This window comes from Ochotona curzoniae, unplaced genomic scaffold (genome assembly GCF_017591425.1).
Source record: "Ochotona curzoniae isolate NIBS_2020 unplaced genomic scaffold, NIBS_Ocur_1.0 contig_1274, whole genome shotgun sequence".
NCBI classification, from domain to species: domain Eukaryota; kingdom Metazoa; phylum Chordata; class Mammalia; order Lagomorpha; family Ochotonidae; genus Ochotona; species Ochotona curzoniae.
Genome location: NW_024465023.1, coordinates 3,373,941 through 3,393,940, shown reverse-complemented (window position 1 = coordinate 3,393,940; position 20,000 = coordinate 3,373,941). Strand labels below are relative to the sequence as shown.

The following is a 20,000-nucleotide window of genomic DNA, read 5'->3' as shown; positions in this document are numbered from 1 at the left end:
GGCATCCCACCATTTGGGCCATCACCACTGCCTCCCAGGGTCATGTTATCAAACCTATGCCTTATGCTAATGGATTCAAGTATCTTAACCCTTAAGCTAAACACACGCTCCTGTTTTTTTTTTTTTTTAATTTGTTTATTTGAAAGGCAGAGTTAGAGAGGAGCAAAGAACTGGAGAGAGGTCTTCCATTGGCTGGTTCACTCCCTAAATGACCACAACGGCTGAGCTGAGCCAGGCAGGAGCCAGGAGCTAGGGAGCTCATCCAGGTCTCTTGCAAAGATGCAGGTGTCCACGCATTTATAGCATCCACTGCATTCCCAGGGAGCTGGATTAGAAGTGGAGCAACTGGGACTCAAATTGGTGCCCACGAGATGCCAGTGCCACAGACAGCGGCTTTACCGGCTCTGCCACAGTGCCATACAAATATGGGACAGATCAGAGGCAGGCTGTTCCTAAGCAGGAGCCACAATCTGAGTGCCTATTGCAAGGAGACAGAGAAGAGAAAAGCCTTGACTATCAGAGCAGGGGCCAGGAGGTGGAGTTCTTAGTCAAGACACTGCCATCATTCAGCACGTGTACCGACTTCATTGACAAATGGTCAGGATTATTCCCTTCAAAACTGATGGTACAGCTTCACCTGAAATTCTGGGCTGTGTCTAACCAAGTCACCCAGGAGGCAGGGCGCTGCTGAGGACTTTATGTTAATCTTTAACCCCATTTTACAGATGTGAACATTGAGATTCAAACTGAAGTAGCATGCAAAAATCACATTACTTTTAAGTGGCTGAACTGAAGTGTGAATTGAATTTGAACTGACTCCAAGTTTGAGGTTTTTACTGAAAGAACAATTTGAAGAATGTGGAGGGCCAATAGGAAAGGGGAAAGTTACACTGGCCCTTTAAGAGAATATTCTGGTGGTGAGAAGGGAGGGCCGAAGGGGTCAAGCCAACAGAAGCTATGTGGAAAACAGCAAGGTGTTTGCAGCATCGATGCCATGAAGCTAACTGTCCAGCGAAATTCTTATGAGGGCCACATCTTGGTGGACAAACGAAGGACCTAGATGTTTTCTGCTTTTGTGATTCTGCCTTAATTGTTTGGCTGGGGGCTGTGTGAACTCCAGGCCTGATAGTCTACCTGACACCTGGCAGGACAGCTGGCAGTCACCTAGACAGACCACTGCTCAGGAAGGAGGTTCCTGGTGTTTGATAAGATCTACCACCCATCAATTTGTACCTTTTGCTTGCTTCAAACCCACCAATAGAAGCCTGCTAAATCATGACTGTATAATTAATAGCCTGAAATGTATAAGGACCCTGGGCTGTTCAACGGGGGGGGGGGGGGCCCTCTCCTCTTTTACCCCCCCTGCTGTTCCTGCAGCAGCCTGGGCTGCAGCGGCCCCTCCCCCTCCAGCCCTGCTGCGCTCAGGGAGGTGGCTGGGAGACCGAGGCTAACCTGAATAAACCACCGTTATGCCTTAGCACTGACTTCAAACTTGATGATTTTCTGGGGATTTCAAAATCCGGCACCACACGAGGACTGCCAGGCCAAAGGCCGGCAGGAACAGTAGGCGATCAGCAGGCATGGGGAATGAACGAATAGCAAGTCTCAAATTGCAGAGCGATTCAGGAGAAAATGAAACCCTAGCCCAGGTAGCTGGAGGACCCCCGTCGAGTTTTCCCTATTTCCCTTCCAGGCTAGGATCCCCCAGCAGGGTTCTGCACCGCAGCGATGGGGATGGGGACAAGGACGGGGCAGTGAGATGCACGGCTTGAGAGGGCCTGTTTCTCCAGCACCGGCTGGGGCTTACAGTCCTTGGAGGAACAGAGTGGCTCAGGAAGGCCAGCTGCTTCCCACCTGCAGCCAGTTTCGCCACTGCTGCTGCAGGCCAGCCCGGGTTTGCTTCCCTACAGGACAGGCTCTGAGGGTTCCGTGGGTGGCAGAGGCGGGGCTAGGGGTGGGGCTCTGATGACATCACAGGGTGGGGCGGGGCCTCTGGCCGAGCTCTTGCCTGCGGGTCTCCCCTCAGGCCCGGCGCCGAGGGTTCGGCCCCAGGGCGGGGCAGGCCGCCGAAGACCGAAGACCTGTTCCCCCGGCCTCTGCTGGCAGCCTGGGGGGAAGTGAAGGGGATTAAGGAAGTAATTCAGTTCCCATCCTAAATCAGGTTGACTACGTTCCCTCGGGGCATCCCTTTTTCTTCCTCCTCAGGCTGCTTGCAGGGTCGGGGCGGGGGCAGGTCTGGGTGGGCTGCCTCACAGCCGAGGCGGGCTGCCCGCTACGCCCAGAGGACAAAAGATTCTGGGTAAGGGAGCACGGCTGGCCTGGTCGAGGCGGAGTCGCCATAACGCCTGCCTCCGTCTCCGCCCCCGCGCCTCCCAGCCGAGCCATACTGGCTGGCTCGCTTTCCAGTTACACTTTTCTTTCTTCTTCATTTTTTTTTTTTTTGAAAAGTCCCCACCTCCTCCCGCCCTTCCCCATCCTGAGTATTTGAGAAGCCTGCTTGCTAGGCAGCTGCAGGCCAGGCGGCCCGCCTCTCCACAGCAGAGCAGACTTCTACCGACTTCTGGAACCCGGAGCGTGGAAGAGATGCGCAGCAGGAGCAACTCCGGGGTCCGCTTGGATGGGTACGCACGGCTGGTGCAGCAGACCATCCTGTGTTACCAGGTAAGATGCCACTGTGTCAAGCTTTCCCCAAGTCTCTGTTCCCCCCCCCGCCCCCCCAGCCCGCTGCTGTCCGAGACCTTGCAGTTAAGAGGCGTCCCACCTGAGCCCACTCCTTGCTAGCCACTAACGACCACCCCCATTCCTGTGCAAATAAGGAGACAACTCCAACAGCGACTGTGACTGCTCTTCATGAAACTCTTTGATCATTGTTTACAGCCAAAACTTAGAGCTGCTTGTATATGCAGTGTCTTTCTGTTGTGTCTGCTTTTGAATGAGAGGTGTAGGAAGGCCGGCCAGCCTCTGCAGGGTAACTACTATTGCAGCTGCTGCAAGTAACCATCTTAGTGACCCCCCTGTCCGGGCCTCAGTGCCTACTCACATTGCTGTTTCACAAATAAAGTGCGACTAGCGAGATTACTGAATGTAGTAGCATATGGGCCAAAAACAGGTCGTGTGTTCCTAAGCTCCAAGGGTCCTGTAGAGACACCATGTGCTCCAAAGTGGAAACATGCCTGCCGTGCCTTGGCCAGCTGGGCCACTGAGGTGTGGGTCCGCCTCGCAAGACCACTGAACTATTTTTATTCAGAGTGTAGACAGCAGTTGTGTTGCTTGCCTTCAATCAACACGAGCTATTTATAGGGCCTTCTGAGTCAAAGAAACGAGCGGTATTTGGTGGTTAGAGGTCCAGCCTGCAAATGGGCAGCCATGGACCATTCTCAGCGCGTGCTTCATCTCTCAGCCTCGCCCCTTCACTCAAGCCATATTGGCTGTGCACCTGCCACATGCAGGGATCCTACGAAGGACTGGGCTTCAAGAGGATGAATTCTTGTCGAGCAATGAAATTTATGCCTAGGGTAACTGCAGATTCTCACATTAGTTTATTTCATCTCTTGCCACCAAACAGGCTCGGTCCACACGGCAGTTTGCAGCCCTAACTGGTGTTTGTGACTGACGGAGCGTGCTCCTCGTCTGAGAGCTTTGAGCAAGTTTGTGGGGCGGGAGAGGAAGGCCTGTCACGTGGAGAGTTCAAAGCGCAGGCACGCAAGGAGGGGAATATATTTGTCACAAATTTTATTTATTTTTATTGGAAATGCAGATTTATAGAGAAGAAAAGACAGAAAGATCTGCTGTCTACTGGTTCACTCCCCAAGTGGCCACAATGGTTGGAGCTGAGCTGATCTGAAGTCAGGAGCCAGGAGCTTCTTCCAGGTCTCCCAAGTGGGTGCAGGGTCCCCAGGATTTGGACTGTCCTCTTTCCCAGGCCACAAGTAGGGAGCTGGATGGAAAGTGGAGTGGCCAGGACATGAATTGGCATCCATATGGGATTCCAGTGAATGCAAGGTGTTTATCCACTAGGTTATCGCTCCAGGCCCTTGTCACATATTTTTAAATCCAACTTGAAAGGCCTCTCCCTCAAGGTCTGTGATGGCAGTGGCTGCAAGAACTGATGAAACCTGATGCTTGTGTCAGATCTAGTCCTGAGTTTGAATTCTTAGCTCTGCCTTAAAAAGATTTTAGCTATACTTTCTGGAACCCAAGCCCTAATCTGAATATGGGGACAAGAACACCAACTTCCATTGAACTACTATAAGGAAAAAACTTACGCCCGAATACATTGACTAGCAACAAATGGACAGTCAGTAAGTACTGGCTTTTCTTGATGGTGTTAGGGCATTGATATGGGCCTTGTGCAGTAGCCTCGTGGTTAAAGTCCTTGCCTTACAAGCGCTGGGATCCCATATGGGCACTGGCTCATGTCCCAGCTGTTCCATTTCCCTTCCAGCTCCCTGCCTGTGGCTGAGGCAAGCAATCAAAGATGGCCTAAAGCCTTGGGACCCTGCACCTGTGTGGGAGACCCAGAAGCAGCTCCTGGCTCTTAGCTCCTGGCTTCGGATCAGCTCAGCTCTGGCCGTTGCCGCCACTTGGGGAGTGAATCAGTGGGTGAAAGAACTTTCTCTCTCCTTCTCTCTGTAAGTCTGCCTTTCCAGTAAAAACAAATAAATCTTAAAAACAAAAATAAAACATTGATTCAGGACATGTGTTAGCACCCAGGTGGTTCTCACTTGAGCTGCTGGGTGATGCTGGGCGCTCCCGATGTCCATGACGCAGCTGCTACTGGCTCTGTGGCCCCCGGACGTAGTTACTATGCCTTTTCAAGCACAGAGACCTCATCAGTTGTGTGCTTTTGCATGGAGCAGTGAGTGCCCCAAGCTTTTGAAAGGGTCGCTTCATCCCCTGCTCATGAGACACTCCCTACACTGGACCCCGCTGCTGTGCCTGGTGGGCATGCCTTCCCTCAGGAGCAAAGAGCATCTTCCCAACAAAGCCAGTCTGCACGCTTGGACTTTCTTCCCCAACATTTTAATCATTAAAAAAAAAAAGTTGTCTGAGCCTTCAGTTGTGTTTGCTTTGGGGGTAGATGGTGAGATGCCCTTATGTTTGCCCTTTTTGCTTTTCTGGCTGCAGTGTCAAACTCCGCTGACTGACCAGCACAGCAGGTGTAGAATTGTGTGCTGTGCCACCCAACCCTTTGACAGTCATTTCCACCACCTGTAAAACCGCACTCTGGGGAAGGCCCCGGCCTCTCCTGAGGGATCTTAGGCAGCCACCTAATCACACTGTCAAAATGAATGAACAATTCTATATTAGGCATGTTTTGTATTATATATATTTTACCACACTAAAGAAAAAAGGACCAGGCCAAGTGGTTTCTATAATTTCTATTACGTTTTTCCATCTTCTACAGATACGTGCGAATGGGTTAAGGTGTTTTTCAGCCCCAGCTGCTAGAAGATATGAACTCTATCTGTGCTTTGCTTGTTAAGATAACTCACATTGGTTTTTCCTTGGTAGAAGTCATTCTGTGTTAAATATGTCAAGTTAATTACCATTCTTCTGTCAGAGGCAAGAGTCTATCAGCTAGCATGTCAACCAATTGTTTTTCCTGTATCTGTAAAGGAGAAAGACTTCCTATTTTTATTTGCCAGATACTTTTTATTAAATATTATTTGAATGCTTAGGGAAAAGAAAAGAGCTATGCTTGTAAAAGGCTCCTTTTGCAGATTTTGTGAATATATACACTAGAAAAATCACCAAAAACTTGTTGTTAAAAAAAAAAAAAAAAGATTTCTAGGCTATTTTGGCCTGACTGAGCAGAGCCTGATGCATTTCTTCAGTAGCAGCCCTGTTTGAAAGTGCGTTTTTGAAAGAGTTAAGTATGAAGTAGTGGTAATAACATAGGGATTCAAGAGTAGACACAGGCCTGGGTTATCGGCCTAGCCACCAAGATGCCGGGTGAGACAGGTTCCGCCTCGGGCTGCCTGGGAGTGATACTTGAGTCCAGTTTCCTGCTAATGTGGACTCGAAGGCAACCGTGCTGGCTGCACTAACCGGGCTCCTGCGGCCCACATGAAGGTCTGGATTCTTAACTTCTGACTCCTGGCTGGCTGTCGCAGGCATCTGGGGGGGGAAACCAGCTGACTTGGAAGTACCCCCTCACCTCTTGAAGAAGTTTTTAGTAATCAAGACAGTATTTTTTAACTTCCGATTATTTAGTACAATAAAGCAAGTAGTTAAGTGACCAATAACTAAACATTAACATCTAGCCGCAATAAAATTTAAAATGAGAAGAATGAAATAAATAAAACAAGAAGTATGGAACAAATAGTAACAGAAATAAAGACCAATTTGGAAAAGGTGAAAAAGAGTATAATTAAGTACTGTAAGATAATATGGCAAAAGAATAGGAATAGACTGGACTTCAACAATTCCAAGGTCTTTATTCATATTAAGAAGGAGGATAGAAGTATTAATTCTTTAAGAGTTCTTGTGTAAGCATGACCACAAATACAAATAGAATACAAGACTGCCAACATGACAGAAGAGTAAAGAAAATTGATTATTCCAAGAGTAGGAAAGAGGGTTTTGGGGGAAGGTGAAAAGTAGGAGGCGGCAAGGTAAGTTGTAAGAACAAAATAACTTGCAAGTAAGTCCAACCAAATCAGTAGTCACAGTAAATGCGGCATAGGCTTAATTTAGCTGGGTAATAGAAATTAATAAACTGGTTCGAAAGGGGTATATGGTTCATGAGACGTAAAACCTGAAGTGCAGGTTGCTAGAAGGTTGGGAGTAATGTAATGGGGTAGGATATAGTAGGCAAAAACTAGCCAAGAAGAAGCTGACGTAATTGTGCTAATGTCAAAGTAGGTTTTGAAATTTTTAAATTATGAGACATTGAAGTCTATTACTAGATGACAGATGGTAATTAGTAAAGAAAATATAGCAATTTTAAATTCACTAAATGATAACAAAGCTTCAAAGTATATAAACTTGCCAAATCCATAATTCTTACTTCTTGTTTGGATTGAAAGGGTTGCCTGCCATAGCCAAGGGCTGGGTCAGGTATGAGGCCAGGAAATGGGGTTTCCAATATGAGTGGCTGGGACTTAGGTGCTTAAGCCATTATTTGCTGCCTCCGGAATGCATTAGGAGGAAGCTACATAGGAAGCAGAGGAGGGACTCAATCCAGGCACTCTGATAGGGAACATGAGCATCCCCAGTGGTAGCTTAATCAGCTGTGCCAGAACCTCCAGCCCAACAGTGGGAATTTGTTTAAACTTTGTTTCTCAGATACTAATAGATCATGCAGAGAAATATGTAGGGCATAGAAAATTAGAACACCATGAGAAACTGGAATAAGTATTTTCTACATATGTAAAACTACTGAATCAATGTGAGGTACTTATTGTTGCAACTTTGCAAAATCTATTTTCCAAAAACGAGTGACAAATGAGGGTGGAAAGGCAGTTTCAACAAATATACAAGAGTCTGGGTCAGTGGTTGGTGCAGCAGTCCTGTGGCTGCTTGAAAACTCTGTATCCCAGATTCAAGTGCCTTGTTCAGGTCCCAGCTCCTCTGGTCCAACGTCCTCCTCTGTGCACCCGGAGAGGCAGCAGATGATGGCTTAAGCACTCTGTCTCTGCTGCCCTGCATTGCATTGAGTTTCAGTCTCCTGGCTCCAGCCTGGCCCCCACTCTGTCCATTCCAGGCAGTAAGGGAGTCAATCACTGCGTGCAATATTCTCTCTCTCTGCCTTTCAAATACCATGAAAAATGTTTTTAAATGTTGAAAAATCAGCTTTAAGCATGCCACATTTTTAATGTAGGAAAATTGGAAGTAATTGCTAAAGTCCTCCAAATGTGTTTAGCAGCTTAGCAAGACTACCTAGCAAGATCTAAAAACAAGTAACGAAAACTATATAGTGTTTAGATTTGAGTGATAAAAAAAAAGCATTCCAAATAAAAATTTATAGTATGTAGAGTGGTATTTGAAGGAAATTTAAGTTCTTAAATGTATAGATTAGAAAAGAGCAAAAACTTAAAAATTGGTTGACTCAAGACTGAGGGACAATAAAAAACATCCAAGAAAATAGAAGGAAATAAACAATTACTATAATTTAAAACAAAGAAAGATTAACAAAACCAAACAAAGCTGGTTGATTTTTTGTTTTGTTAAAAAAAAAAAAAGTGGCTTAAGAAGAGCCAGTGCTTTGGCTTAATTGGGTAATCCTCCACCTCCAAGAGCCAGCATCCCGTATGGGCACCGGTTCACATCCTGGCTGCTCCACTTCCCATCCAGCTCCCTGCCTGTGGCCTGGGAAAACAGTGGAGGATGACCCAAAGCCTTGGGACCCTGCGCCCATGTGGGAGACCTGGAAGAGGCTCCTAGCTTCAAATGGGCTCAGCTGCAGCCATTGTGGCCATTTAGGTAATGAACTAGCAGGTGGAATATCTTTCTGCCTGTAAATCTGCCTTTCCAATTTAAGTAAATCTTAAAAAAAAAAAAAAAAACAACTCAAACTCTTGGCCAGGTTGATGAGAGGGGAGCTGGGAGGAAGGACAAATAGATAGTTTTGAGGGTAACTGAAAAACACTATCATTTTTGTCAGTAAATTTGAGAACATAAATGGACAGTTTTCTAGATAAATGTTGCCAGTATTAGCTCAAGAAAAAAATTAAATCCTGATCAGATCTATAGCTAAAGGAATGGAACAAGTCAAAAAAGTTCGAGTCTAAGATGGTATTACAGACTAGGACCAAAAACCATTCTGAGGTTTATTTACTCAGGAACCAAGGTGAAAAAGAAGCCAAGTTTCTGTCCCGCTCTGCTTTATACATTAAGAAAAGTGTTTTAAAATTCCAAAGCTATTGGAACCAGAGTTTTCCATTCTTAGACCAAGTTTGTCATATATAACATCTTTAGAAAGATATATATTCATGAAAAATGTATCTTATGGAAAAACTGCATAGATTTCAAGAACTTTCTATTAAAATATACCTCTTTTAATACCACTTTCCCATGAGCCTTTTATCTTAGAAGATTCATGTGCAATAATCAAAGTATCCCCTTTACATCAGCCACAAATGATTCATAAACATTAGTTTCTTGTTAAAGCATTTACTGTGACAACCAAAACTATGAGGGATCTGAAGAAACCGAATGGGAGGGCTAGAGATGCTCAAAGAAAGTTATAAAGCTCCAGTGAGGGACATAAGAGGAACCCCCATGTTCCTCCCTTTGGCCCCAGATTTATTTGAAAGAGTGACAGAAGGAACAACCAGTTGGTACTGGTCTACTCTCCAAATGGCCTCACCGGCCAGAGCTGGGCCAGGCGAAATCCAGGAGCCTGAATCTCCAACTGGTCTCCCATGTTGGTGGTGGGAAAAAATGATCTCTTTCTTAGACCACACACAAGTGGAAATCCAGAAGGAAACGTAAATATGAAAAGCAAAGCTATTACTCTTAGAATATTTTTCAAGTAGTTTGATTCATTTCACCAACTTTTCTTATTAGACATTCACAAAGGAGTAGGTGGAGAGGCAGGGAAAGTTTTGAGCTTGGTGGGAACAGTGGCTGAAAGGCCAGACGTGAGAGGAACTTAGTGCCGAGTGAGCGGGGCAGTGGGGGCAGGGAGGAAGGACACTCCTTTAATGAGCTATGCCCTCCATCCTAACATGCCATCCCCTCCCCAAAACAAATCTAAGGCATGTTCGTGTGTTTATTTCAGAGAATTAGGCAAACCTCAGAAAACAACAACCAAAATAATTTCAGTTTGAATGTTTTTATGACCTTGAAATAGAAACTGTTTTTTTTAACTAGTAGCAAAAATCAATCCTAAAAGATATATTCAACTATATGCAAAGCCCCTCTTATATGACAAGAAGCTTATCTAAGCAAGTGTGAAAGAGATTCTCCAAAAAGGAGTTTTTAGATGTGTCTATCGGACATGCACTTACAGGGAAGAAGGGTGACACCTTCCACCCTCAACCCTTGTCACTCCCAGGTGGCCTCAACAGCCTGACCGGGCCAAAGCTAGGAGCCTGGAACTCCCTCCGGGTCTCCCATGTGGGGAGTTGGCATCCGAGCACTTGGGCTGTCTTCCACTGTTTGCCTCAACACAGTAGCAGGGAACTAGATCAGAAGTGGAGCAGCCGGACACAGACCAGCACCCATATGGGAATGCTGGCACTACATGCGGTGACTTAACTCGCTGTGCCACAACGCTGGTCCCTGAGCAGGGAGATTTCTGAAGCCATCAGGGAAGCAGCTCCTGCAGCACAGGCGTGCTGACCCCAGCTCCCACAGATCCACAGAACTGATGTAATAGGAGTTTGTTGGTTTGTAGTCTCCTGGTTTCAGGATTATTTGCTATTCTGTAATAGCTTACTAACGAGGAAGCTTACACCTAAAAGAGACCTTAGGGAGCCAACTGCTTGTCTAGCCAGTTGGATTCAAGTTTCCATCTCAGTTGAGAGCTTATTTTAACTTGATTAGCTAACAGGTACAATCATTGTTTAGCTTTCGACTTTGTAAATACTCTTCTCATTACTCCATAACAAAGAGGAACGATTTCAACATGGTGCCAGAAGAGCCCCAAAACATTTTAAACCCGTTATTTACTTCACTGTTTCTCTTTAATTAAGTTGGTTCTTTCATCTTTTATAATAATTGTATCTATATTATACTCATTTTTATTGTGTTCTATGATAAACAATTAGCAGAAGAAACTAATAAGTGAAAAGATGACTCAACCTCACTAATAACCTGAGAAAGTAAAGCAAATTAAAGCAGTAAATTCACTCAAAAAGATGGTAACGTTGTTGCGAATAATTATCAGCAAAGAGAATGAGTCATTTCTCTTCTAGCACCCACGGGAAGATGTACTAGTTAAGGTCAGCTAACTGCTATAATAAATAAAACCCCAAATGCCTAAGTTCTGGCTAAGCACGGCAGTTTCTCTCACACAGAGCAGTGCACTATTTGAGTACATGTAGAGCAGGTTGATAGGGGTGTCTTTCAGAGACCTGGGCTCTGCCTTCTTCAAATGCAGATTCCAAGGTGGATCAAGGAGAAGTATAGAAGATAACTCACAAGATTTTATAGATAGGGTGTGTTAACTTATGGGCTTGCACTAAAACCCAACACATTGGATCACATGCAACTGCAAGGGCTGATGGGAAATGAAGTACAGCTGAGTGCCTGAAGGAAAGAGGAAGTTGGATGAGTGGTTAGCTAGTAGTCTGTGCCATAGAACTGCTAATTCCTGCAATGACCTTACAGAGCAGTTTGAGATGTTAGTGAAATTGAAGTTGTGACTACTTTATGATCGAGGCTGACCATGTCCGTTTTTATTTTTTTAGAGATTTATTTGAAAGTGGGAGAGATGGGAATAGAGACTGCCATATATGGGTTCACTGCTCACATGCTGAGGTCAGCTTGAAACTCCTTTCAAGTCTCCCACATGGGCGACAAGGGTTGTAAGTACTTAGGCCATCTCCTCAGGCACATTAGCAGGAGCTGGAGCGGAAATGCAGCAGCTGGAACTTGAACAAGTGCCTGGATATGGGATGCAGGAAGCAGCTTAACCCTACTCCGCCACCAACCTGGCCTCATATCTAGGATATAGGCAGTAATTGCATGCTTTCCCCCTGCCCAAGGTGACATGGACAGGGCTGTTTGTTGAAATGAAAAAATTAGAAACAAATTTTCTGGCATTTACAAATGGATAAATAGAAATACAGCCATACAACTGAATACTAGATAGTATATAAAAGAAACCATTTAGTCTTACATGTATAAAATTGTGTAACTCAGTAACTTAAGCTTAAATAATGACTATAACAATACATTCTTAAAAATCACTGAGTTTGTGTCATTACAAAAATGTGTTAATTATGTGAAATGATGCATGTTAAAGTTAGCTATCTATAATGTATACATATTTCAAAATAGTGTGCATGATAAATATGCTGAATGCAATTTTTATCAATTAAAATTAATTGTAAACATTTAAAGTTTAAAAAGTTATGGAAAAATAAGTACAGTATATGTTATGCATGGAGAACTCCCAAAATGTCCAAAATGTTGCTATGTGTTATGAATGCATTATGGACACATTTGTTGTAAACATTTTAGAATCAGACAGTGAAAATCCACTCTCGCTTTGGAGTAGGCTCTCTCAGTAAGGCCAAAACTCTTCTCATCTTGTTACCAAGATGTTATTTGCTTCTGTCACTGTGCTGACATTTGCAGTGATGATAGGGAGCCAGCGGCTTAGCTTAAAGCCAGCGACTTACCCTCACCTTCAGATACAGAAGGGGAAAAGATGGAAGCATTTGTCCCACCTTCCTTCCTCCATAGTGAGCCTCCCTAGCCTGGTTAGTGGCCCACATGGATGTACTTTCTTCTCACCTATGTAAACATAAAAAAAAAACCTAGAGACCACAAACAATCTCAGGAGTCATGCACTTGCAGGGTAATCATTTTAAAACTAATTACGTTTAAAAATGTTCTTGTTGTGTTGCAGCAAGAAAATTATTTCATTTTTTAAATTTAAGCTTTCAAATATCTTGTGAAGTGCTGCATACTGAGGTGGGCTGGCTGCCTTAGGGAATATCGTGTACATGGTTGAGATGTGAGCTACGCCAGCAGGCTCTTGACTTGCCAAAATGATCGTCTAAAACCAGAAACTTTGAGAATAGCTGCGAAGTTTGAGAATTGTCTCGGGGAGACCATAAAGAAGTCTAACTTGCTCTGTAATCTTCTGTCTCCTTAAAATAAACTTTCAACAAAAAGACTGACACAGGGGCAGGGAGATGTTTTCATTGGTTGGGTCTGGGTGATGGGGTGGGAATGTGAGCATTTGTCATATTCCTCTTTGTTTTCCTGTTTTATATATATGTATAACCTCAAAGACTACTTTAATAAACAGACCAGGAACGTCTCTAGAAGTCAGCTTTGGATCCCTTCTGTCCCCTCATTTTCTACCTGGAATGCAGAAGTCTCGCTGATGGGTGAGAACATCAAGATGTGTCTCAGCCACACCCACTTCTTGTACATGCCTGTCTTCCAGTCCCCCTCTAGTCCTCCCTGCTTCCACTCTTGCCCAAAGCAGTAAGGGATCATATAGCAGGTACAAGGCTGCATGGCTTTCCCATTCACAACATTCCCTCAGCTGCAATGACCTCTAGCGTAAGATGCAGAGTTCTTGCTTGTGGCTCCATAGACTGAGCTGATGGCGGCCACTCTTCCCCTCATTCACCATCCAGGACATCCCAGCCAACACTACAAAACAGGCTCTTTTGGCTAGATAACTTGGCTTCTCTGCCAGGAGTGATAGCAGGTGGAGGAAAGCAGAGAAAGCCACACCAAATTTCTCATGCCCTACAGCAAACCTATGAGCTCTCCCAACAAATCTGGACATCATCAGTTACTTGGATGCCAATGTAGAGAACCTGGGTTTTTTTTTTTTTAAATTTGTGTCCTCTTTAGTGAATCCATTTGCTGCTTCTGATCCTGTCAACTTGTCAACCACCAGCCTCCCCTGTCTGCTCCTACACTTGCTTCCCAAATCACCTTCTCCCTCTATCCTTGGTCACCTCCAGATGTTTTTTCCCAGTTGCAGCCAAAGTAGGCCTCCTCGGGGACAAGCACCAGCATTCCGGGCAGCCCTTGGTCCAGTAAGGGCACACAGAACACTGCTTAGTCTGTGGTGGAAGAAGGGACCGTGACAGATGGTCTGTTGGTCTGGCAAGCAAGCACTCCACAGGAGGGCTCTCCTTCCTGAGGTAATCCTGCCACTTCTTGCTGCCTCCTGTTTCAGCTCTTTCCCTGTGCAGTGAGGAGAAAGGCTTTGCTGTGCCCTTCTTCAGGACCAGCCTTTAAATATCTTAGTGTCAGATAAACACATTTGAGAAATTCAAAGAAAATTCTGAAATTCTCCCTTTACAGATAGAGGATTGCAATAACTCATCCTGGGGTGAGATTGAGTTTTTTCCAGCATTGCAGGGTTGAAAATCATCTCATCAAATGAAAGAGCCTGAGAGATCACGCGGAGGGGGACCTTTGTCAAGGTCATTTTCTAGGAAGCTGACAGCTTATAAGCATTCTGACTCATAAGACCAGACCAGGGCAGTAGAGTAGTTGAGATACACCATATTTTTGTGATTTTCAGAGGAAATTGTTTGTTCTTTACTTCATGCTCTACTCTACTTACACTTTTATGAAGTGGCCTATGGCTAAGGCTTGGTTTATTTTCTTGGCACAGGAAGAAAAAGGGCAAGGAGAGAAGCACCATGGGTTTAAAGCAAAAGTGCACATTCAAGGAATGGGCACAGGTGTACTCAAAAGAGAAAGCCACAGGTAACAGGGTTCGGGTGGTCTTTTTATATGAAGTGGGGCGAGGGAGACAATGGACACAAGACATGGCTTGTGGGGAAACGCCTAATTGAATTTTCAAAACGTTTGGGGTGGAATTTGACTACCTCTCATTGAGTACCGCCAGTTTCCTTGTGCGTGATGGGAGCAGGAGTGTTTACCATGGTAATTTTATTATCCTGAACTAAAGGTCATCCCTGGGATGCAACTAACAGCTGCATTGGATGGTGCCAGTTCTAAAAAATAAAACAGGTGCCATTAAATATCACTGTTAATAAGCATCGCACCTGTCTCACAATGGGTAGGAAGAATATTAATGTTCAGATACTTAGAGAAGTGGTTAGCAGTCAGATGGGTGGATGGCAGGCATTTCATGGCCTTCCACCTTTGTTTCCCCTGCGAAGCCCACACTCTTCACAGATCCTTAGACTCCAGTAAAGAGCCCAGATGCTGAGTGCCATGTGTGTGATATCACCAGGCTCCATACCTGAAATCCTTGGAATGAAACAAATCTTATTGAGAATTGCAAGTAATGACATCTGCAAGTCTTCTGTGATCCCGTGATCCATTCATGCCTGAAATTGCAGGTATAGGCCATGGGGGAATTGACAGCACCCCGAGTTTATTCTGTGGTTGTTGCCACAGCACCAGACCAAAAATTGACATCTCAATAATGCTCCTTCCTTACTACAGGAATTGGAGAAGGAGGCAAAAGCATAAGCCTCTTGGGACCAAGAGGGTCATTTGCATATTTGATTGTAGTTGAGGGACCCAGAGCAGCCTCTGTGAGTCTGCAACATGAATGTTGGAATATAGAAGGAAGCTGGAAAGAAGTAACGCTTGGCTCACCATCCAGTCCGTTTCCCTGTAAGCCATCACTGGGTGCAGATGCCTAGGGAGCTTGGGCATTTTTTGTCAATCCAAAGGGGGAATGCTAATGAAGCAGAAATTTAGAGGGGCATCATGTAAAAGTGAGACTTGCACTCCTGTGCTGCCTGTAGGGAAAGCATGAGGCTGCTACATGTGAGAGCTCGGTTTTCAAGATTTTTCTGTGCCAGCTGAGGTTCACCTATGAAATGGTTTAAGATCTGTCTTCAACTCATGTGAAAAGCATTACTCAGAGGTAGTCTGTTATGGATGCAATTTTTTTCAAAGATTTATTTGTTTTTATTGGATAGTGAGATATACAGAGAGAAGGAGAGACAAAGAGGAACATCTTCTGTCAGCTAACTCACTCCCCAAGTGGCCACAACTGCTGGATCTAAGCTGATCTAAAGCCAGGAGCCAGAGGCATCTTCTGGGTCTCCCATGTGGGCACAGGGTCCCAAGGCTTTGGGCCATCCTCTACTGCTTTTCCAGGTGAAAGGCAGAGAGCTAAATGGGAAACGGGGTTGTCGAGATTAGAAACGGGATCCTGGTGCTTGCAAGGTGTGGACTTTAGCTGCTAGGCTACCATGACGGGCCCTGGATACAACTATTTTTAAGTCAGTGCTATTATAATTCCCCCTTAAACATCTCAAGTCCAAAGCATTGCCCTCCCTCATTCCCCTTTTACATTTATAATTGACTTATTCTTGTTTGAAAGGCAGAGCAACAAAGAGATCATCTGCTGGTTCACTCCCCAAATGCCCCCAATACTTATGGGTAGGCTAGGCACAGCCAGGAACCTGGGATTCAGTCTGCATCTCCCATGTGGGGGATAGCAACTCAGACATCTCCTGTTGCCTCCCTGGGTGCACATTATCAGGAAACTGGATCAGAAATTGAGCAAGGAGGTGGCACACACTTCGTGATTCTTCATTTGAAAGGGAGAGGATGGGAAGAGGAGGTAGGTGTTGGCCAAGAGACCTCTGACCTTGGCCACTGAGCATAGCCAAAGGAACCGCCTGCCCACAGGAGCAGCAGAGAAGGCTTCTGAGGGATGGAACAGAGGGTAGTTTGCCAGAAGACCTCATAGACAAGGAGAGGAATGAGGCTGTGCACAGCCCTAAGTGGCAAGCGGGACATGCGGGTGGGTTTTTGGTGGGGGGGTGCTAAGGAAAGGAATTGTTTGGTAGGCTGGATGGGTGGTGAAAACCAGCACATACCCTCAGGTGGCAATCTAACATTTACACTTTGCAGCTGAGGCCATGCCAGACCAGAGACCTGACCAGAACCACACAGAGTTGGAGCAGGTAAAATCAGATCCTTGACTGGAACAAGGGACACAGGCAGGGAGCAGCAAATCCCTCAGGACAGGCACGTGTACCCTCTGGTCTGTTGTGAATCAACAGGAAAACCACATCCTGGAGAGGTTCAGTGATGTGCTCGAGATCACATGGTGAAGAAAGGGCCGAGATCGGAACCTAGGGATGTCTTACAGGGGAGAGGCTTTGTCCTTACCCACTACTGTCCACTCTGCCTCCTGGGAAGGAGGGCCCCGAAGGATCCCAGGGCCTGAATTACCTCCAGCCCCACATTCCTGTCTTCCTTTGTCACCCCAAAGTGGAGCTTTGAGCCTCCTTGTCACCCTGTTCACCTGCCTGTGAGTGTGCTCTAGGTAGTGACTGTTCCTTTTGAAACAGATGTTTGGCAGCCACAAAATACCCCAGATGTGCTCGCTGGGGAGGGGGCAACTCAGTGGGAATTGCTCTACATGTTCTACTTTTAACATAGTCCTTGTGCTGCACTGTGGTGTGCTCATGTGCTGTTGGCATGTTGCTGCCAGTGGTGTGCAATTGAATGCTTTAGTGCCCAAGTGTTGGGGGCATGCCAGGCTGGGTTCCAGGATAACTGCCGGACTTGGCCACTACCTTAGTAAAGCAGCAGTGGGGCCCAGGAGATTGGGTTGTATGTGTAAATGAAGTTGAGTCCATTCAAAGCGGACAGGATGGCTGGTATAATTAGCTCATCAACTGTTTATTAAATATGAGGGCCCAATAAATGAATGCTTGTTGATTTCCATCTAGTTTATGTCTACATTTTTTCCAAGTCCTTTAGCATTTTGCTTCTTCAGCACTGGCTCCATCTCCACTTTGCTGTCCTTACCCAGCCCTCCGCCTCACAAACACACATCGCCATTATTTCAACATCTTAACTGCTGTTAAAATCTATCCCCCGTCCCCTCTTACTTTGAGAAATAGCTTGCTTCTTCGTGTTGCCAGCAGCCGAGAAGGTTGTGTAAGTGTTGATTCTGAAGTTTGCATAAGGAAGACTTTCAGCTTTTGTTTCCATTTTACAAGTAGAAAATTATGATGTTGAGCATTTGTTTTGGATCTATACTCCCCAAAACACAAATGAGGGAGTCATATACCCCATCCTCTCTGAGCCACTCACCACCACTATTACCCTCATACTCCCTGTGGTTCATTGCCTTCTTACGTTTCACCTTTATCATGTGAGGTTCCTGTTTTCTGTTTTCCCCCAGCTCATGTGAGTTAAGCAAACCATTTCCTATGCATGAAATAGCCCCTGTTTGGCCCACTCTTCTAGTTTTAAAGAGGATGTATTCTTTCTTTTGAGTCATTTCCCCGATTCGCTATACCTGTCTGATTTGCTCCTCCAGGGCTTTCTGACTAAATACTGAAAAGAAAGTGCCTCTTAATGGCAAGTCAGTTGTATTGACTATGCACAATACGAATGTATATGGAGCAGCATATTCAGTATTAAGTGTTTGAAAAATATTTCTGGGTCCGGCAGCATGGCCTAGCAGCTAAAGTCCTCACCTTGAACGTGCCGGGATCCCATATGGGCACTGGTTCTAATCCCGGCAGCTCCACTTCCCATCCAGCTCCCTACTTGTGGCCTGGGAAAGCAGTCGAGGACGGCCCAAAGCTTTGGGACCCTGCACCCGTGTGGGAGACCCAGAAGAAGTTCCTAGATCCTGGCTTCGGATCGGCATAGCATCGGCCGTTGCGCTCACTTGGGGAGTGAATCAGTGGATGGAAGATCTTCCTCTCGGTTTCTCCTCTCTGTATATCTGACTTTCCAATAAATAAATAAATCTTTAAAAAAAAAGAAAAATATTTCAAACCATAAATCAGTAAAAGTAACCTTTATTATAAAATTTATTCAATACCTAACTAGGCCAGGACCTTGGGTTAGAACGGTAAACAAAACACATACTTTACACATGGAAAAACTTGCAGCGTGGGAGCATTGCTGGTGGGGGAAGTGCTGTGACTTTCTGGGTTAGGCCGCTGCCTCTGACATCAGTATCCCATTTGCAAACCAGCAGCTTGTCCCAGCTGCTCCACTTCTGATCCAGTTCCCTGCTAACAGCCTGGGGGTGACCCAAGGATTTGGGCCCCTGCCACCTATAGAAGAACCTGTTTGTTTGTTTCTTTTTTTTTTCTCTCAAACAGCAGCCAACAAGGGAGCTGAAAGGAGGTGGGGAAGCCAGGAGAGCCAAGCAAATGACTAGGGTTAGAGGACAAGCCTGCCCAGCCATTGGCCACTTGTCCTGGGTCAACACAATTTAAATTCAGCTTGTCTGTCAGACTGCTTCTCTGTAGTCTCAGCCTTGACTCCTGGGTTCAAGGATGTCACCATCAGATATTTGGGTCCTTGCCACCCACGTGGGAGAGCCACGCTGGAACTGGATCCTGGGTTCCTGCCTTTGGCCTTGCCTGGCCCAGGCTGTTGCAGGAATTTGGGAATGAGTCCACAGATGGAAGATCTCTTTCAAATTTAAAAAATGAACATAAGTGTTGAAAAAGAGAAAATAATCAACTGGGCTTTGCATGCTCTCTCCTATAACTGAATCGGTACACTATTGAGTAATGTATTTTTCTACGCTGGCAAGGTTCTGATTGTTATGCCTTTGATAAGATATGCGTTTCCCTGTGTATTTTCAGGAAAGGGCTGGGGGCTTTGTGACTTTCTCATCTATCCATTTTGTTTCTAGGCATGGAGCTGATCAGGACTGTCTTAAAAAGCATCTTTGGACCTGGTCCGTACTTAGGACCCCCACAGCCTATGTCTGAGCACTGGGCTTAAGTCCCAGTCACTCCCTGCTTCTGACCTAGCTTCCTGCTGATGTGCCTGGGGGGCAGCTAATGATGGTCTAAATACTTGGATTCTTGCCACCTGCATGGGAAACCTGGCTAGGGTTCCTGACTCCTGCTTTAAGCCTAGCCAAGCCCTGGTGGTTGGTGTTATTTGAGAAGCAGCAGGTGAAAGAAGAGCTCTCTCTCTCCCTTTCAAATAAATCTTCACAGAATAGCTTTATTGAAGTATAATTTACTTGCCATACAAATCACTTATTTATGCGATTGAATGATTTTTAGTATTTTCAGGATTGTGCATGAAGCACAATCAATTCTAGAACATTTTCTTCACCTACAAAAGAAGAAAACTTGTTAGCAGCACTTTCATGTTCAACCCTGGCATCTGTGAATCTTCAGTTTCTGGAGATTTTCTTGTCCTGGGCATTTCATCCAGAGAAAGTACACTGCACACAGCCTTTTATGAGTGCTTTCTTTCACCTAGCATAATGTTTTCCAGGTTTATTCCTGCTATAGCATGCATCAGTGCTTCCTATTACTGCCAAGTCATGTGGTAGTGTTTGTAAAGGACATTTTGTGTGTGCATCCATTAGTCAATGGGTTGTTACTTCTTGGTTTTTATGAATGCTACTACTATGG

The 20,000-nt window shown here is 45.3% G+C and overlaps 1 protein-coding gene across 4 annotated transcripts in view; it reads left to right on the top strand.

Annotated features, from left to right (window-relative positions):
* Positions 1 to 2,443: 2,443 nt before the first annotated feature.
* The window catches only part of PHKA2 (phosphorylase kinase regulatory subunit alpha 2), a 68,495-nt gene continuing 50,938 nt past the window's right edge, over positions 2,444 to 20,000 (top strand). For 3 of the 4 annotated variants that reach the window (XM_040997699.1, XM_040997691.1, XM_040997681.1), the window contains exon 1: positions 2,504 to 2,661. In XM_040997699.1, the coding sequence (XP_040853633.1) occupies positions 2,584 to 2,661 (78 nt within the window). In that variant the 5' untranslated portion in view covers positions 2,504 to 2,583. Of the gene's footprint in view, positions 2,662 to 20,000 lie in introns of all 4 variants that reach the window. The other variant, XM_040997704.1, reaches the window with a different exon arrangement.